This window comes from Quercus lobata, chromosome 1 (genome assembly GCF_001633185.2).
Source record: "Quercus lobata isolate SW786 chromosome 1, ValleyOak3.0 Primary Assembly, whole genome shotgun sequence".
In the NCBI taxonomy this organism is placed as follows: domain Eukaryota; kingdom Viridiplantae; phylum Streptophyta; class Magnoliopsida; order Fagales; family Fagaceae; genus Quercus; species Quercus lobata.
In genome coordinates, this window is record NC_044904.1 from 17649916 (window position 1) to 17670052 (window position 20137).

Consider the following 20137-nt stretch of genomic DNA (forward strand, 5'->3'; position numbering starts at 1 on the left):
ATATCAGTGTATTAAGGTTATATTTGTAAATTATTTTTGGAAACATATATGTGGGTCACTAACTTAAAATTTTCCAGACAAATGTGAGCATAATAGAGTATGGTTCTGAAGGGAGAGTATCCATCAAAGGTGACATTTATAGTTATGGGATAATCTTGTTAGAGATGATCACAAGAAAGAAACCTACCGATGAAATATTTGTTGGTGAAATAGGTATGAGGCAATGGATTGCATCACTTCGTGACCGAATGGAAGTTGTGGACGATGGTTTGCTTAGGATTGAAGACAGAAGAGATGTAACTGCCTTGCAAACTATAATTTCATCTATCTTGGAACTAGGCTTGAGGTGGAAGACTTGACGTCAAGGATGTGGTGGCCAAGGTTAACAAAATCAAATTGACACTACTTGGAAACAGAAATAGGGATGTCTGATATTTATGTTATTGCTCAAATTTCGTATGTGTGCACTTGAAGAGACCTTGTTAAAGCTTGTGTTCCTTATTTTATTTTATTTTTTCGGGCCAAAATTTAGTTATTTTATTTTGATAATTTGGTTTGTAGCGATACTATAGGAAATTCAATGGTATCTTTTTGTAATTTTGGAATATGTATTTTTATTTAGACTGATCTTAGTAGATTCAAATAAAATACTTATCTGAGAATTTCTCAAATTTTAATGGATTCTTACTTTCTTTTCCCTTGATTCGTCAAGATTTCATTGAGGTAAAACAATATCTTGCTTTACTATATTTTTGTTCTGCGTTGTAAAACCCCAAATTAACCCGCCCCAATAAAACCTAATTTTTAGATAGGGAAACTCCTAAATCCATGAGTTAGGGCTCCCCAGATTTGATCTCCACTAGCTTCTTCCTCAGCATAAGCAACCAACTTGCACTCCTCCGTGGTAGGAATGAAGAAATTGAGGCTAACATTCATATCAGAAGTGAGATTAGTCCTCATGCATTGTAATTTTTTCTTGGATTTCACTGCTCTTTTGAATGTTCAGTTGTCCTTAACTGAAAGGAAATAATATGCGGAGAAAGTAAATATATATTTGATTTTAATTTACAAATACTCATTCTAGACGGGGCTTAAAAATTCCTTGAAGCTAACTCCTTGTAAAAAAAAAAAAAAAAAAAACACTTAATTCCATGACTTTGGATTCAAATCATACTACTTGAATTAGTCAAGCTCTGAGATTCCATTTCCATGTATATAATATATATGCTACCTTTAATTCTTCTCTGTCATCATCTTGCTTCCATATATTAGTTGGCCATTTTTTTTTCGTAATCATGATAGGGTATTGAATTCCAACTTCTAAGTGTGATTGTCAATCAGTTTACAGTTCAAAGGGCACTTCCTTAAGTGTGTTTGTAAATTTACCAATTAAAAATAGAAAAACAGATTCTATTTGAGATGAGCCTAATTTCAGCGAGAAAAAATCTTACAACTATTATGATTTATCCCATGTCATGTTCCATTTTATCCCTCTGTTTTCTTCGTCTACATTGACCGGACTAGAATTTTGGGACATGCCGCTTCTGGTAAAGTGGAAAAAATTTATATTATGTTCACACATAGGGTTGAATAACCATGTTGCATACCCATCATGAATATGATACATCTAAAATGATTTTGTATTAATAAGCTATACCAATGAAACTACAAGACTATCCTATTCCAAAGAGCCTTCTCTGTCTCTCTTGTGCACACACATTATGCTAATGGAAAGCATGGAGCCTTGAAAATCTGCTGTTCTTGGATTTATTATCGAATTACTTCGGTGGATCTTTGTCTCCAAACATGAGAGAACTAGATGCTATTATATTCATGGACTTGTCTTGTAACAAAATTACTGGAAATATTCCTAGTATCATTGGTTTTTTTCAAATTATAAGTGGTCTTAATTTGTCAAAGAACTCATTTCAAGGAGATATTCCAAAATCTTTTGGATCCTTGAAAGGATTGGATCTATTGGACCTTGATAGGCCAAGAATGTATTGACCCATTGTGATGAATTAATTGATTAATTAGCCAAGTTTATTAATTAATCAAATTAACATGCAAAATGCGTGGTAGCATAAACAAATCACCAATAAACTAAAGTATGCAGTGGAAATTAAATTGACACGGTGATTTGTTTACGAATGGGGAAAACCTACACGGCAAAAAACCCACCGGGTGATTTTAAGGTCACCATTCCCAAGAATTCACTATTATCACAACAAGTAGTTACAAGTAAAGGAATCCCAATACCTTATACCAACCTACAGTTGAACCCTTACCCCAATACCCAATTGGACTTGTTCTGTAGTGACAATCTCTCATTTTCAATGCGGAGCTCCCAATACGTGACTAACCAATTGCGCGGATCCCAGTACGCGACTTAATCACCAACTTGAGAAGGATGTTGCCTGCAAAGTTCTTCAGTTCATCACACGATGAAGATCATGAAGTTGCTTGGTCACAAAACCCTACGGTGTACAAATACAGCAACTTCTTCAAGAGAAAGAAGAACTAGGGCAAACTAGGTTTCTAGTCACACTTTTCTTCACACTTGTGGAATTGTGCTCTTGTGCAACTGTGCATCACCTTTTTCGGCCCTTAAAATAATCCTTATATATGTTTAAGGTTGTGAGAAAAGAAAGCCCAAACATACATTCACGGATTGGATGAAAAATCAGCTTGAAAAATTGAATTTCATAAACCTTGATAGATAGCCATCTATCGAGCTAGCTATCAAGCCACGGGCTTTAGCAGCTTTTCAACCTTGATAGATGCTAGTTGTCGAACTTTAAAATCCAGCACTTCATTACTTGATTCTTGGACAAACTTGCATGACTTTAACACTTAAACTTGAAACCTTATTTCTTGAAGCATTAAACACATCCTAGATCTACCCAATTACAAGTAAAGTGCGTTTTGTCAAAGGATTAGCCAATTACATAAAATATTGACATATGTTCCTAACATCAAATCACATATGTCCTAACAGACCTCTCAAACAATAATCTCTCTAGTGCAATTCCTAAGTCTCTTGAGGCACTTCCATATCTCAAGTATTTGAATTTGTCATTTAATAAGCTATCAGGAGAGATTCAATCTAGTGTAGTTTTTATAAACTTCACGGCAAAATCATTTTTAGGCAATGAAGAAGTTTGTGGGAATCCAATTTTTGGAGTTCCACCTTGCACAAGTCCAATTTCTTCTCAACGATCAAGGGTGAAGCAACTTTTGCTTAGATATATTATTCCTGCCATTACATCAATTATAATCTTTACAGCACTGGTCACTATGCTAAGAAGACACCCAAAATCTAAAATCTAGGTTCCAAGTTTTACTAACACATTGCATGCAATGGATTATAGAATGATATCATATCATGAGCTTTGCCATGGGACAAACAATTTTTATGAAAGAACCTTGCTTGGAATTGGAGGTTTTGGCTCTGTTTACAAAGGGGTACTATTTGATGAGACCATTGTTGCTATCAAAGTTCTAAACCTGCAATTGGAGGGTGCTTTTAAAAGTGTTGATGCTGAATGCAAAGTGTTAAGGGCAGTCTGACATAGGAATCTAGTTAAAGTCATTAGTACATGCTCCAACCCTGAGTTTATATAGCTTTGGTGCTACAATAAATGTCCAATGGTAGTCTTGAAAAGTGGTTATACTCTCACAACTATTGCTTGAATCTTGTTCAAAGAGTAAGCATTATGGTTGATGTTGCATTAGCGTTGGATTATCTCCACAATGGTCAATCAAAATCCATGGTGCATTGTGATTTAAAGCCTAGCAATATTCTATTGGATGAGGACATGGTTGTGCATGTTGGTGACTTTGGCATTGCAAAGATTTTAGTTGAAAACAAGGACACAACCCATGCCAAAACCATCGAGGGTACAATTGGCTACATTGCACTAGTATGCATGTATTAAGGTTAATTTCGTGAATAACATTAATAGTGGTTAATTTTAGGAATAACCATGAGTGTGGTAGTTTTCATCCGCTCAATAATGTAGTTGCATTAGATTCTTATGAATATACCCCATAAATTATTTGTTTTATGCATTTTGCTCACAAGTCAAATACAAATTAATTTTGTTGATAAAACAAATACAAATTAATTTAATATTGGAATCATTAATGCAATCATGGTATTGGCATGGCTTGCCTTATGCCCACTTATAGCCCATTTTATAGCCATCGACACTATTCAAGGTAATGATCCTATTTGATAAGTTATCTAAAAATTGACTAGAAAAATTCAGCTATGGCACTCAGTTTGAGAGTTGAGAGTTGAAAATAATTACAAAACTATTCCATCAGTATTAGGGATATAACCTTTTTTAACAAATTGTCAACATTACTTTTATATAGAACCCACATTAACACTAATTTTATTATTTGCAAATCACAATGGCATACTTGATAAATAAATAAAAGAATCAAGTATATATATATCATTTAATGGATCATGGATGGTACAGTAAAAAAAAAAAATTAATGTATAAATTTGTGTATATATATCAGTGTATTAAGGTTATATTTGTAAATTAATTTTGGAAACATATATGTGAGTCACTAACTTAAAAATTTCTTGACAAATATGAGCATGATAGAGTATGGTTCTGAAGGGAGAATATCCACCAAAGGTGACATTTATAGTTATGGGATAATCTTGTTGGAGATGAACACAAGAAAGAAACCTATTGATGAAATATTTGTTGGAGAACTAGGTATGAGGCAATGGATTGCATCACTTTGTGACCTAATGGAAGTTGTGGACAATGGTTTGCTTAGGATAGAAGACGGAAGAGATGTAATTGCCTTGCAAACTATTCTTTCATCTATCTTGGAACTAGGCTTGAGGTGTTCAGAAGAATTACCAAATGGAAGACTTGGCATCAAGGATGTGGTGGCCAAGGTTAACAAAATCAAATTGACACTACTTGGAAACATAAATAGGGGTGTCTGATATTTATGTTATTGCTCAAATTTTGTATGTGTGCACTTGAAGAGACCTCGTTAAAGCTTGTGTTCCTTATTTTATTTTATTTTTTCGGGCCAAAATTAAGTTATTTTATTTTGATAATTTGGTTTGTAGTGATACTATAGGAAATTCAATGGTATATTTTTGTAATTTTGGAATATGTATTTTTATTTAGACTGATTTTAGTAGATTCAAATAAAATACTTATCTAAGAATATCTCAAAATTTTAATGGATTCTTAGTTTCTTTTCCCTTGATTCGTCAAGATTTCATTGAGGTAAAACAATATCTTGCTTTACTATATTTTTGTTCTGCGTTATAAAACACCAAATTAACCCTACCAGAAAAACCTAATTTTCAGATAGGGAAACTCCCAAATCCACAAGTTAGGGCTCCCCAAATTTGATCTCCACTAGCTTCTTCCTCAGCATAAGCAATCAACTTGCACTCGTCCATGGTAGGAACGAAGAAATTGAGGCCAACATTCATATCAGTCGTGAGATTAGTCCTCATGCATTATAATTTTTTTTTGGATTTCACTGCTCTTTTGAATGTTCAGTTGTACTTAATTGAGAGGAAATAATATGCTGGGAAAGTAAATATGTATTTGATTTTAGTTTGGAAATACTCATTTTGACGGAGCTTTAAAATTCCTTGAAGCTAACTCCCCTGTAAAAATTTAAAAAAAAAAAACACTTTATTCCAGGACTTTGGATTCAAATCATACTACTTGAATTAGTCAAGCTCTAGATTCCATTTCCATGTATATAATATATATGCTACCTTTAATTCTTCTCTGTCATCATCTCACTTCCATAATTACTTGGACATTTTTTTTCCTGTAATCATGATAGGGTATTGAATTCCAACTTTTAAGTGAGATTGTCAATCAGTTTACAGTTCAAAGGGCATCTCCTTAAGGGCGTTTGTAAATTTACCAATAAAAAATAGAAAAACGGATTCTAATTGAGACGAGCCTAACTTCAGTGAGAAAAAATCTTACAACCACTATAATTTATCCCATGTCATGTTCCATAGATGTCTCGTGTTTATCCCTCTGTTTTCCTCGTCTACATTGACGGGACTAGAATTTTGGGACATGCCCCTTTTGGTAAAGTGGAAAAAATTTAGATTATGTTCACACATAGGGTCGAATAACCATGTTGCATACCCATCATGAATATGATACATCTGAAATGATTTTGTATTAATAAGCTGTACCAATGAAACAGTAAGACTATCCTATTCCAAAGAGCCTTCTCTGTCTCTCGTGCACATACATTATGCTAATGGAAAGTTCATACATTTTCCTCCTGTTGACTTTTCTGTTAATGCAGCCATGCGTACTTCAGTTTTTTCCCAATCTTCCAACAACTTTACGGATCAATCAGCTCTCATTGCCTTCAAATCTCAAATCACTTTTAGCCCAAACAATTCTGTCTTTGCTAGTGGTAACTGGTCCACAACAACAAACTTCTGTGAGTGGTTTGGGGTCTCATGCAGCCGACGCAAACAAAGAGTCACAGCCTTGAACCTTTCCTACGTGGGTCTCCATGGCAGCATTTCCCCTCATATTGCCAACCTCTCCTTCCTAGTCTCACTTGATCTTAAAAACAACAGCTTCAATGGTTTTCTGCCACATGAGATTAGTCATCTACACCGCTTGAGGAAACTTCGCTTGTCAAACAACTTATTGGAAGGTAGTATCCATCCAACAATACATAATTGCCAGAAGCTTGAATATTTAAATCTTTATAACAACAATTTTAGTGGTGGCATACCTAAAGAATTGGGCATGTTACCCAAACTTCGAGTTTTACGTCTTAGTAGAAATAGTCTACGTGGTACAATTCCATTGTCCCTCAGCAATATGTCGTCATTAGAGTTCTTGACTTTTGAAGATAATGGCCTTACTGGTCCATTTCCTCTTGTCATATTTAACTTCTATTTAACTCTTGGTCTTACAAATAATCACTTCTCAGGAACCCTTCCAATGAATCTTTGCACCCAATGTCCTAATCTTCAAGGACTGTATATTTCCGAGAATAAATTCAGCAGTAAGCTCACCTCACAGTTTAATAACTGTACAGAGCTTTCTGTCTTATCTCTGTTATACAATAAGTTTGATGGAAGTATTCCAAAAGGTTTTGGGAGTTTAGAAAAGCTTGAAGTGCTATATCTTGGAGGTAACAACTTAACTGGAAATATACCTCCTATCATAAGCAACTTGTCGATGTTACAAGAGTTTGGCATCGAATAAAACAACGTCAAAGGTGGCATTCCAAGTGATTTATGGTGTCTCCAAAATCTGAAATTTTTGTTATTTGAACTGAATGATCTCACTAGGACAATATCCCAAAATATTTTCAACATTACCTCTCTACAACAGCTCAGCTTGTCTGAAAATTCCTTGTCTGGAAATCTTCCATTAGATACTAGGATCTCTTGCCCTAATCTTGAAATTCTAACCCTTGGTTTGAACAAAATTAGTGGTCATATCCCATCATATCTTTCAAATTTTTCCAGCCTCTTCTTGGTAGATTTTGCTGGTAACTTTCTCTCTAGACATATACCCAGAAATCTTGGGAACTTAAAAAATCTAAAAAGGCTTTATCTAGGTGGAAATCAGTTGACAGCGAACCCTGGATATTAAGAGCATAGTTTCCTTTTATCTTTAACTAGTTGCAGATTTTTGGAGGAGCTACATTTATCCTTCAATTCCTTAAATATTACAATTCCAAATGCCATTGGAAAATTTTCACTTTCTCTTAAAGTCTTTGATGCAAGTGAAAACCAAATAAAGGGTCAAATTCCAAAGGAAATTGGTTCCTTGAAAAACTTGTACTTACTTGATTTGTTGGGTAACAATTTGACGGGAAACATACCATCCACATTGGGGGGATTGGAGAGATTGCAAAGATTGTTTCTTGTCGAGAACTTGATTGAAGGATCCATTCCAGAACAACTTTGTCAATTAAAGAACTTGGGAGAATTGTCGCTCTCTATTAACAGTCTCTCAAGAGCCATCCCGAATTGCATTGGAAACCTCAGTCTTTTAGAAAAATTCAACGTGAGTAATAACGCACTGACATCATCAATCCCATTGAATTTGTGGAGTCTTCAAAACCTGTTATTCTTGGATTTATCATCGAATTTCCTCAGCGGAAATTTGTCTCTAAGCATGACAAAATTGTCCACTATTGTAGTCATGGACTTATCCTGTAACCAAATTACTGGAAATATTCCCAGTATCATTGGAGCTTTCGAGAGCCTAAGTTATCTAAACATGTCAAAGAACTCATTCCAAGGAAACATTCCACAATCTTTTGGACAATTGAGGGGAATGGATCAATTGGATCTCTCAAACAATAATCTCTCTGGTGCTATTCCAAAATCTCTTGAGACACTTCCATATCTCAAGTATTTGAATTTATCCTTCAATAAGCTATCGGGAGAGATTCCATCCACCGGACCTTTAGCAAACTTCACCATAGAATCATTTTTAGGTAACGAAGCACTTTGTGGGAATCCAATTTTTGGAGTTCCACCTTGTACAAGTCCAACTTCTCTTGGATCAAGGGTGAAACAAGTTTTGCTCAAATATATTGTTCCTGCCATTGCATCAATAATAATCTTTGCAGCACTGGTCATAATGCGAAGAAGACATCCACAATGTAACATGCAGATTCCAGGTTTGCCTATCACATTGCCTACAGTGGATCATAGAATGATATCATATCAAGAGCTTTCTCGTGGAACAAACAACTTTTGTGAGAGTAACTTGCTTGGAATAGGAGGTTTTGGTTTTGTGTACAAAGGAATACTATCTGATGGGACTATCATTGTTGTCAAAGTTCTAAACCTGCAATTGGAGGTTGCTTTCAAAAGTTTTGATGCTGAATGCAAGGTGTTAAGGGCAATCCGACATAGGAATCTTGTCAAAGTCATTAGTACATGCTCCAACCTTGAGTTTAGAGCTTTGGTGCTTCAATACATCTCAAATGGTACCCTTGAAAAGTGGTTATACTCTCATAATAACTACTTGAATCTTGTCCAAAGAGTGAGCATTATGGTTGATGTTGCATCAGCGTTGGAATATCTCCACAATGGTCAATCAGAAGCTGTGGTGCATTGTGATTTGAAGCCTTCCAATATTCTTTTGGACGAGGACATGGTTGCACATGTTAGTGACTTTGGCATTGCAAAAATTTTAGCCCTAAACAAGGACGCAACGCAAACCAAAACTCTCGGTACACTTGGCTACATCGCACCAAGTACATGAGTTCGCCTTTGTCTATCTATTTAATTACTAGGCTAATTATGTACATTGCTTTAATAGATACAATTTTAAATATTAACATATTGTTTGGTAGTTCATAGCTCAGTTTTGTGATTGCATTATGATAAGCCAAGAATTTATTGACTCCTTGTGATAAATTAATTGATTAATTAGCCAAGTAAATTAATTAATCCAATTAACATGCAAAGCGCGTGGTAGCACAAACAAATCGCCAACTAAGTTAATATGCAGCAGAAAAATAAAGTTGACACGGTGATTTGTTTACGAATGGGGAAAACCTCCAAGGCAAAAATCCCACCGGGTGATTTTAAGGTCACCACTCCCGATAATCCACTATTATCACAATAAGCGGTTACAAGTAAAGGAATCTCACCACTCCCGAGAATCCACTATTATCACAATAAGCGGTTACAAGTAAAGGAATCTCAATATCTTATACCAACCTACAGTTGAACCATTACCCCAATACACAATTGGACTTGTTCTGTAGTGACAATCTCTCATTTTCAATGCACAGCTCCCAGTACGTGACTAACCAATCAATGCGCAGATCCCAGTACGTGACTTAATCACCAATTTGAGAATGATGATGGCTTGCAAAGTTCTTCGATTCATCAACACGATGAAGATCATGAAGCTCCATGGTCACAAAACCTAATGGCGACCAAACGTAGTAGCTTCTTCAAGAGAAAGATGAACTATGGCAAATTCTGTCTTCGGTCACAATTTGCATGGACAAAACTTTACTCTATACTCGTACAACCTTTGACGGTCCTTAAAATAATCCTTATATACGTTTAGGGTTGTGAGAAAAGAAAGCCTAAACATGTACACACGGATTGGAGTGAAATTAGATCTGAAAACTGATTTTCATAAATCTTGATAGATAGGGTATCTATCGAGCAGCTATTAAGCATCAGGCAAAACCTGCCTTTTAAACCTCAATAGATGCTATCTGTCGAGCTAGTTGTCGAGTTTTAAAATCTAGCACTTCTTTACTTGTTTTTTGAATAGATTTGTATGGCTTCAATACTTGGATTTGAACGCTTGTTCCTTGAAGTATTAAATACATCCTAGATCTACCCAATTACAAGTAAAGTGCATTTTGTCAAAGGATTAGCCAATTCTAAATGACATATGTTCCTAACATAATTCACATATGTCCTAACAATCTCCCCTTTTGAAAATCTGTGACAAAACCACAACAAACAAATGAACATATGAGAGAAGTCATAAATCACTCAACTCATTCTCACTTGTTGAAAACAATAAAATCTATCCTAACACAAACTCTTGAAAAACCTTGCAAGAAGAGAGTTCATGTCAAGAAGACTTTGACAACTTGTATTTTTGAAACACTTTAAACAAAACTCATCACGGCATCTTAGTGTGAAACAGAAATAAAAGATTGCATACAAGTAATAAGAAGCATGTGCATAAAGAGAGAAAAGAAACAACACATAAAGATATAGGTGAAAGAAAATAATAACAATCTCAATATATATATATATATATATATATCAATAATAAGTACAAGATTTGCTATCACAAAGTAAGAACAATGTATCTATAAAGGATAGAAGTGAAAAAAAATATATAAGTCCTCACTACGTCCCTCAACAAGTATAGACACTCCCTTTAACAAAAATCTCCTATACTAACTCTCCCCCTAAGTACATAACTACTCTCATACCCAAAACTACTTCCCCTTTTTGTCACGAATGACAAAGGGCAAGTAACTCAAGCAGTCATCTCACCATCACTGGAATAGCTAGCACCATCATCCTCATCACCATCGCCATCAGAGCCACCATCATTGTCCTTCTCCTCAGAGTCTCTAGAGAAGGAGTGGAAGACTCTATGAAGCCACCAAGGCGAGCCTGTCGTCGTGCAATATGACTGACATAGGTGTTCACTTGACACAACTTATCGCTGAGAGTGTCAAGGCGAGCATCCATGTGTTGAAGCTACGCCATAATCACCTCGAGGGTCACACCATCCGCGGAAGAAGGAGTGGATGTGGATGGAGCTGAAGAAGCTAAAGGAGTCTCCATTTCAGTCCGTGACCGCTTTGGTCGAAATTGGGCCTCACTTTGTCTAACAATCGCCTCATCAATGGCACATATGAGAAAGAAAGAATCCGACACGAGAAAGGAGACAAAAAAGTGGCGAAGGATCCTCGTGATAGCTGAAGGAAAGATAAGCTTATCACGGGTCGCCGTATCCCTATATACATCACTGAGGGAAAGAATGAAGTGAGAAGGGAAGTCTATAGAGAGGTTCTCTAAGAGAGATAATAAAAATTGAGCACAAGGTTCTGTGATAGAGTTATAGTCAGACAATGGATGGAGAACAAATGTCATCACCATGTTAAGAAACCTTGGACCTTTAGCAAAGGCCGAGCAATGGGTGTTTTGATGACCACCCCACGATGAAGGAGTCTCACAAAAACGAGACATGAGCTCATCTTTGGACACAGTCCTAAGACGATCATAGTTGGGGTAGTCAGGACGCGCTACCCTCAGGACATGAAGCACCTCAAATACAAGATTCGGAGTAACCACAATGTGCGTTCCTCGATCGCGAATGACAAAAAGAGGTACTGAATAATCGAATTCATGCATATTGGAGTGAAACTCCTGTATGATCACAGAAGGACAAGTGACAGGGATGCCATAAAATGCCTCCCAACCTCTACTGTAGATAACAGTGGGAAGGTCAGTATTGAAAAAATCCAATAAGATGACTTGGCATTCCAAATGAATGCCTCGTTGAGAGAAGTTCTCCGAGAAGTCCTTACAGACTTTCTCATCACGAAACTGAAGATGAGAAGGGGTAGAATCAGAAGAAGATGCCCGGGAATGAAGAAGATTCTGTGACGGAATGGACTTACGTTTAGGTGCCATGATGCAGACTAAAAGAATGAGAGAGGGAGAGACAAGCAGAAAAGCACCAACAAAATTAATATCAAAAGATAGAAAAAAGAAGGTACGTATGCATGAAAAATGCTTGAGCATGTGACATGCAACAATAAAAGCATCATGGGCTCAACCCAATCCAAACCTACCAGCACACATTATTGCAACAAAGTAAACACACATCTAAAATGAATGAAACATTGTTAAAATGCAAATGTGATGCAATGCATGATGATTTAAACTTATTTAAACAAAAACCAACCCAAAAATTTTGTGAAAAACTCATCAATTTGAAAACCCCAATTTTTTCAAAAAAATCCCAAAAGTTAGGTCAAAAAGATGAAATGCATGATAAGATGAGTGAAATGAGATCATACTAGAGGAAAAAGAAGATCTTTAGGCCGAAAAGCTTTTGGGTTTGAAGTTTAGAGAGAGAGAGAGAGAGATGAGTTTGGGAAGGTGAGAAGACAAGTTCTGTCGAGAGAGATCAGGAAGAAATGAGAGAAATTCGTGTTGACCCTATACATAGACAGATACGCAGCTCGATGGATCGAGAGGTGTCAAGAATTAAAATGTGACAGAAAGAGCTATCGAGAGGTATCCACAACAAATAGACCTCGATGGATTGAGAAGCTATCGAGGAGACAGAAACTTTCTCGATAGATAAAGAAGCTGTCGAGAAGCTATCGAGACAAATTCTCAAAAACTTCAATGGATCGAAATTGCGATAGCAGCTGGCAAGAAAGGAAGATCAAGAGCTCGATAGATAGCCTAGCTGTCGAGAGGTATCGAGAAGCTATCGAGATTGCTTAAAACAGTTTTTCAAATGAGAGAAAAATACAGACATGAATGCAATCAATCAAGCTACTCTACCAAGGATCCAAACAACATTTTAAACTCTCAAAAACATTTCTCAACAAGAAAGTGTCAAGCATATAGATCCAAAACACACACACTAAATAAGTTTAACCGATTTTATATTTCAAAAACAAGTTAAGACAGTTTAGTGAGCATACATTAACACTTGTATTCCTTGTGATAACTAAATCACATTGTACTTGCATATGTATATTGCGTGTTGTGTGTGAAAAATATCACAAGATTGTACAATTGTCTACATGTTATGACGATTTAAGATATAAGAAAATCAATTTAACTCACACACGATCATAACTGCTTGATGGGGACTATCACCTTCGAGGTTGAAAACAAACAAACAAAAACATGTTAAACAAAGCATAGTATAAAACTAGACTGACTTGAAACAAGAAAGTAAAAACACAAGTAATGAAATCAAAAATAGAAAGGGAGAGAAAGAAAAGTGACAAAATCACTTTGAGCCTTTTTCCTTCCACACCTTGGAAGAACCGCTCCTTTTAGCGAACCCTTGAATCAGCAAAGAGGTGAAAGAATTGCAACCGTTCAAGTTCGAAAGGAACATGAGGGTTTTGAGAAGATCTCCAAGAGGAGCAAGAGATGATGAAAACTGACTCTGGTTTCCAGATGAGACCATACTGTTGCTCTGTTGAGTGGCTAGCCACTTATAGCAATTAGGTCGAGTATGTCTAGTTGCTCCACAATGATGGCAGAGATGCTGCTTCTTCTGTTTAGACTTTTGGGTATTACCCTTCTTAGCCCTAGGGATTTTAGTTTCTTTCTTAACAAGTTTAGGGGGTGCTCCTAAGATAGATTTACCCTTGTCTATGTTCTCACTAGCTAGCACAGTTTTGACATCATTGTTCTTAGAGGAAGCAATATTAGGAGGAGAGAAATCATACCCTAAACCGGTTCAATCAGAAACAGATTTCTGAAGGCTGAGCATCTCATCAAGCTTTGCACTTGAAGTCCTTTCTAGCTGAGTTCTGACTTGGAACAACTCTACCTCAAGCTTCTTGGTCTTCTTAGCCAAGAAATTATTCTCAAATCTCAGTGCTCCAATAGTCTAATTGGCTTCATCAAACTTTGTGGAGATTTCTTCTCGTTCAAGCTCCACATCATTAAGCTTCTTGGTGGCCAACCTATACAACTTCTCATGCTTTTCTAAGACCTTATATAATTTTGCATAAGCTGTGTGGATGTCATCTTGCTCATCCATCTTTTCAAACTTAGACTTCACTAAGTCCTCTTCTTCATCCATATCTTCAATAATCCCATCAGTATGATTGACAGTGGTAGTGAAGGCATTCAAAATTCCATCATCCTCATTTTCAGAATCATCCTCAAGTTTGGTGTCGCTCAATGTAGCAGCAAGTGCCTTGCTTTTCTCAATGGTCTTGAGATATGTGAGGCACTCCTGTTTCATATGTCCAAAGCCTTGACACCCGAAACACTTAGGTCTTGAGGGAACAGTGTACTGACCGCCATCCCTAGCATCCTTTTTCCCTTTGTCTTGGCTTTTAAACTGAGAAGAACTAGATTGCCTACGGTCCTTGTTGAAGCCATTCCCATTGGCATTCTTCATGAAATTCTTGAACAGCCTTGTGATGTAGGACTTCATTTTAGAATCTTCATCGTTTGAAGACTCATCCATGTCACTGCTCTTGGCTTCAATGCCATGCTCTTGTCCTTACCCGATTTTCTGATTCTTGTCAAACCCAACTCATAGGTCTGCAAATTGCCAACCAGCTCTGTCAAAGGAATTTTGTCGAGGTCCTTTGATTTCTCAGTTGTGGTGATCTTGGCATGAAATCTCTCAAGTAGAGATCTGAGCACATTTCTAACAGTCTTGGGTTTGGGAATGGTTTCCCCAAAATTAAAGGCTAAGTTCACTATGTCCTTAAGCTTGGCATAGAACTTATCAAACGACTCACCCTCCTCCATCTTGATCTTTTCGAAGTCTCTAGTGAGCCTCTGAAGTTTCGAGTCCTTGACAGCTTTGGTTCCCTCATAGGTTGTCTGAAGAATGGTCCAGGCTTCCTTAGCAATTTCCATCGAGGATATTTTCTTAAACTCATCATTCGTGACCACACTGAATAAAGCATTCAATGCCCTGTTGCTGAAGTTTGCCGCCTTGATCTTAGCATCATCCCAATCGGCTAGTGCTTCCTTTGGCTTGGTCCAACCTATCTCCAAAGCTTGCCACACCTTTTCATCTAATGACTACAAGAAAACTCTCATGTGTATTTTCTAGTATGCATAGTTAGCGCCATTAAATAAAGGAGGTATAATTAGAGACTATCCTCTATCCATGACAAACAGGGGTCAATGGATCACATAGCAAAGATTAACCCTAATTAGAGTGTGTTTGCTCTGATACCACTTGATAAGCCAAGAATGTATTGACCCCTTGTGATAAATTAATTGATTAATTAGCCAAGTGAATTAATTAATCCAATTAACATGCAAAGCGCGTGGTAGCACAAACAAATCACCAACTAAGTTAATATGTAGCGAAAAAATAAAGTTGACACGGTGATTTGTTTACAAATGGGGAAAACCTCCAAGGCAAAAACCCAACCGGGTGATTTTAAGGTCACCACTCTCGAAAATCCACTATTATCACAACAAGTGGTTACAAGTAAAGGAATCCAATACCTTATACCGACCTACAGTTGAACTCTTACCCCAATACACAATTGGACTTGTTCTGTAGTGACAATCTCTCATTTTCAATGCACAGCTCCTAGTACGTGACGAACTAATCAATGCACGGATCTCAGTACACAACTTAATCACCAACTTAAGAAAGTTGTTGGCTACAAAGTTCTTCAGTTCATCAACATGATGAAGATCACGAAACTCCTGGGTCACAAAACCCAATAGCGTACAAATGTAGTAGCTTTTTCAAGAGAAAAATGAACTAGGGCAAATTTTGTCTCCAATCACAATTTGCATGAACAAAACCTTGCTCTATACTCTCGCAACCTTTGACCGCCCTTAAAATAATCCTTATATATGTTTAAAGTTGTGAGAAAAGAAAGCCTAAACATGTGCACATGGATTGGAGTGAAATCAAATCTGAAAAACTGATTTTCATAAATCTCGATAGATAGGGTATATATCAAGTAGCTGTCGAACATCGGGCAAAACCATCCTTTTAAACCTTGATAGATGCTATTTGTCGAGTTAGATGTCGAGTTTTAAAATCCATCACTTCTTCACTTGTTTCTTGGACAGATTTGCATGGCTTGAACTCTTGTTTCTTAAAGTATTAAACACATCCTAGATCTACCCAATTACAAGTAAAGTGTGTTTTGTCAAAGGATTAGCCAATTCTAAATGACATATGTTCCTAACATGATTCACATATGTCCTAACACAATAGATACATATGAACATACATTTAAATTACAGTGTGACTGGTTCAATGGATAATTAATTAATTACTTGTTAGTCTCTCGGGTTACTGGTGTTAATTTATTCTACAAAATTATTATTTTAAGAAAATAAATAAATAATTTGTATTAAAGCCATTTGTTATATGAGCCATGCTCACTAATCAAATATGAATTTTTTCAATAAAATAAATTTAGTGTGAGTTTCAATATTGGACTTGTTAATAGAACTACAATAATGTTCAGCTTGCCTTACGCCACATATTAATTAGAACCAACTTTATAGCCATTGACACTAAACAATATAGTGGCCATGGTAGATCTAGTGATGTCAATACTTAAAATAAAAGTTGTGAAAAATATTGTATTCCTATATTTATTGGAAATGAAGACGTAAATGGATAGGTAGGTACTCGAAGATGTGTTTATATTTTATAGAATTAAAAAAGAAAAAAAAAAGAAGCTTGCAAGTATGGTTACTATTTTTACACCACTTAAACCCAGTATTGCATTATGGCACGAAACCATCTAGAAACAAATGAGACTTGCCACTAGTCGAACCCATAATTCTAAGACTATCATGTGTGATGGATCATTTGGATTCCTACCACTAAACCACCTCCCAAGGAGATATAAATGTGCTCAGATTTATCTTGGGTAATTGAACCAGAAAATAATATATATACATATATACTCCTATAACAAAGGTAAACCCTAAGAGCATAATATCAAATGTATTTTTATTTTTATTAGAATCAAGATAATAGCAAATGGACATATCTTGATCATATCATAATTTTTTTTTTCAATAAATCAAATCTACATATATACATCAATATATTGATGATAGATGAATACAATAAAAAATATTTAAAAATAAAATATAAAACTTGCATGAATGTGTGAATGGTTATTTTTATAAACTTATTCTCTCTCTTGTTGGCAAGCATGTGGACCACTAACTTATCAACATCTTGACAAATGTGAACTTGGCAGAGTATGGCTCAGAAGGGAGAGTGTCAACCAAATGTGACATTTATAGCTATGGAATAATATTGTTGAAGATCATCACAAGAAAGAAACCCACTGATGAAATGTTTGTTGGAGAACTAGCTATGAGGCAATGGATTGCATCACTTCCAGATAGAATGGAAGTCGTGGATGATGGTTTACTCAAGATTGAAGATGGAAGACATGTAACTGGTATGCAAACTGTTCTTTTATCTATCTTAGAATTAGGCTTAAGATGTTCTGAAGAATCACCAGATGAAAGACCAGACATCAAGGATGTTGTGACCAAGGTTAACAAAATCAAATTGGCACTACATGGAAACATAAGCAGGGGTGTCTAATATTAAAATCTGTGTTATTGCTCAAGTTTTATTTTCTTTTTCTTTTTCTTTTTTCGAGATGTGATTATGTGACATTGGTTTGGTATGTCCTCTAATTCTGTAAGGTACTTACAAATGGTGTTAATTGGGAAAACAAAATTAGTTAAAACTATCCCAAGTTATTAGTATTTGAAGTTAATATATTTGGCTTTTAATACATGGTATAAAGATGATTTACTTAAACATTCTAAAATGTTGTATGAAAAAGGTATTTGGAGTCTTATGCATAAGAAAACCTATACTCTTAGTATCAATAGGCAAATAATGACTAAAAAAAAATTTCACTTTGTCAGCCCCACATACAATGGGTGTGGAACTATGTATTTATAGCAACTATATGAAGAATGGCATAAATACCAACTGTATTAAGGAATGACACATATAATTACACAAATGTTTTCAATACATGCAAATATGTATACAATTCGTTTGCAATAATTTGCGCACTTTTTTTTTTTTTTTTTTGCTTAATAACTAAGTACAATTTGAAATAAGGTTTAGGTTGAATTTGATCATCTAGAATTTGGCAAAAGGAAGCAACTTGATGAAACTATGGGCTAACCAGTCTTTTGTAGGATACATAGTGATATGGCAAGAATGTATTGACCCCTTGTGATAAATTAATTAGCCAAGTTTATTAATTAATCAAATTAACATGCAATGTATGTGGTAGTACAAACAAATCACCAATAACTAAAGTATGCAGTGAAAAATAAATTGACACAGTGATTTGTTTACGAATGGGGAAAATCTACACAACAAAAACCCCACCAAGTGATTTTAAGGTCACCACTCCTGAGAATCCACTACTATCAAAATAAGCGGTTACAAGTAAAGGAATCCTAATACTTTATATCAACCTACAATTGAACCCTTACCCTAATACCTAATTGGACTTGTTCTGTAGTGACAATCTCTCCTTTTCAATGCACTGCTCCTAGTATGTGACTAACCAATTGCGCGAATCCCAGTACGCCACTTCAATCACCAACTAGAGAAGGTTGTCAGCTACAAAGTTCTTTTGTTCATCCTAAGATGAAGATCATGAAGTTGCTTGGTCACAAAACCCTATGGTGTATAAAACACAACAGCTTCTTCAAGAATTAGGGCAAACTAGGTTTTTGGTCACACTTCTTCACTCTTGTGAAATTTGCTCTTGTGCAATTGTGCGTAACCTTTTACGGCCCTTAAAATAATCCTTATATATGTTTAGGGTCGTGAGAAAAGAACTGAGAAATCTGTTTTTCATAAACCTCGACAAATACCTATTTGTCGAGCAACTGTCGAGCCACGGGTTGGAACAGCTTCTTCAGGGCTCGATAGATGCTAGCTGTCGAGTTTTAACAAACAACACTTTTCACACTTGAATCTTGGACAGACTTGCATGGCTTTAACACTTGAACTTGAAACCTTATTCCTTGAAGTATTAAACACACCCTAGATCTACCCAATTACAAGTAAAGTGCGTTTTGTCAAAGAATTAGCCAATTACATAAAATAGTGACATATGTTCCTAACATGTGAAACACATATGTCTTAACACATAGCATATACAATGCAACCATTGGCAATCTTTTCCTTAACAAAATAAAAACCAATCTTAAGGTGCTTCGTCCTAGCTGGGAACACAAAGCTTTATAATCATATATATGTCCCAATATCATCACAATGAAAAATGATAGACTTGAAAAGCAAACATATGCGTTATATAATATTAGGCGAACCTAAATTGTATCTCTGATATATCACACTAAATGCTAAAGAGTAATAATCTCTAATTTCATGTTGGATCTCTTACGTGTTTGTTTTTTAGTGTTTGCTTGATCTGATTTAATTTTATTGATTTATTTTGATTTAAAAATAAGTTTATGAAAAATTATAGTTTCTTTTGAAATTGTACATTGTCTGATATATATATATATATATATATATATAAGCAGTAACTTTTTAAAATTTTTTTACATTTTCTTTTGAAATCAAAATAATACGGAATAATAAAAGGCTAAACCAATCATACACACAACAAACCATGACAAAAAATTTCACCTAAAAATGTGCAACATGCCATTATAGAGTGTTTATGTAACAAAACTTCCATTCCAATTAGCATTCAGAAAAAAAAAAATAAAATAAAAATCTTGTTGTTTATCAATATATTTCAAATCATTCATTTATAAAAAAGGACCTCATTTTTCATTCAAAATTAAAAATATCTATGATTGAATTTTTAAAAATTCCGTAGGATTACCCTTTAAATTTAC

General features: G+C 35.5%; 1 protein-coding gene across 1 annotated transcript; it reads left to right on the top strand.

Moving 5' to 3' along the window:
• The first annotated feature begins 4609 nt into the window (after positions 1-4609).
• On the top strand, positions 4610-9275 carry LOC115950031 (LRR receptor-like serine/threonine-protein kinase EFR). The gene is made up of 4 exons (XM_031067286.1): positions 4610-4927; positions 6032-6104; positions 6331-7237; positions 7682-9275. Exons 1-4 carry the CDS (start codon positions 4610-4612, stop codon positions 9273-9275), a joined length of 2892 nt encoding a protein of 963 aa, XP_030923146.1.
• Positions 9276-20137: the final 10862 nt, after the last annotated feature.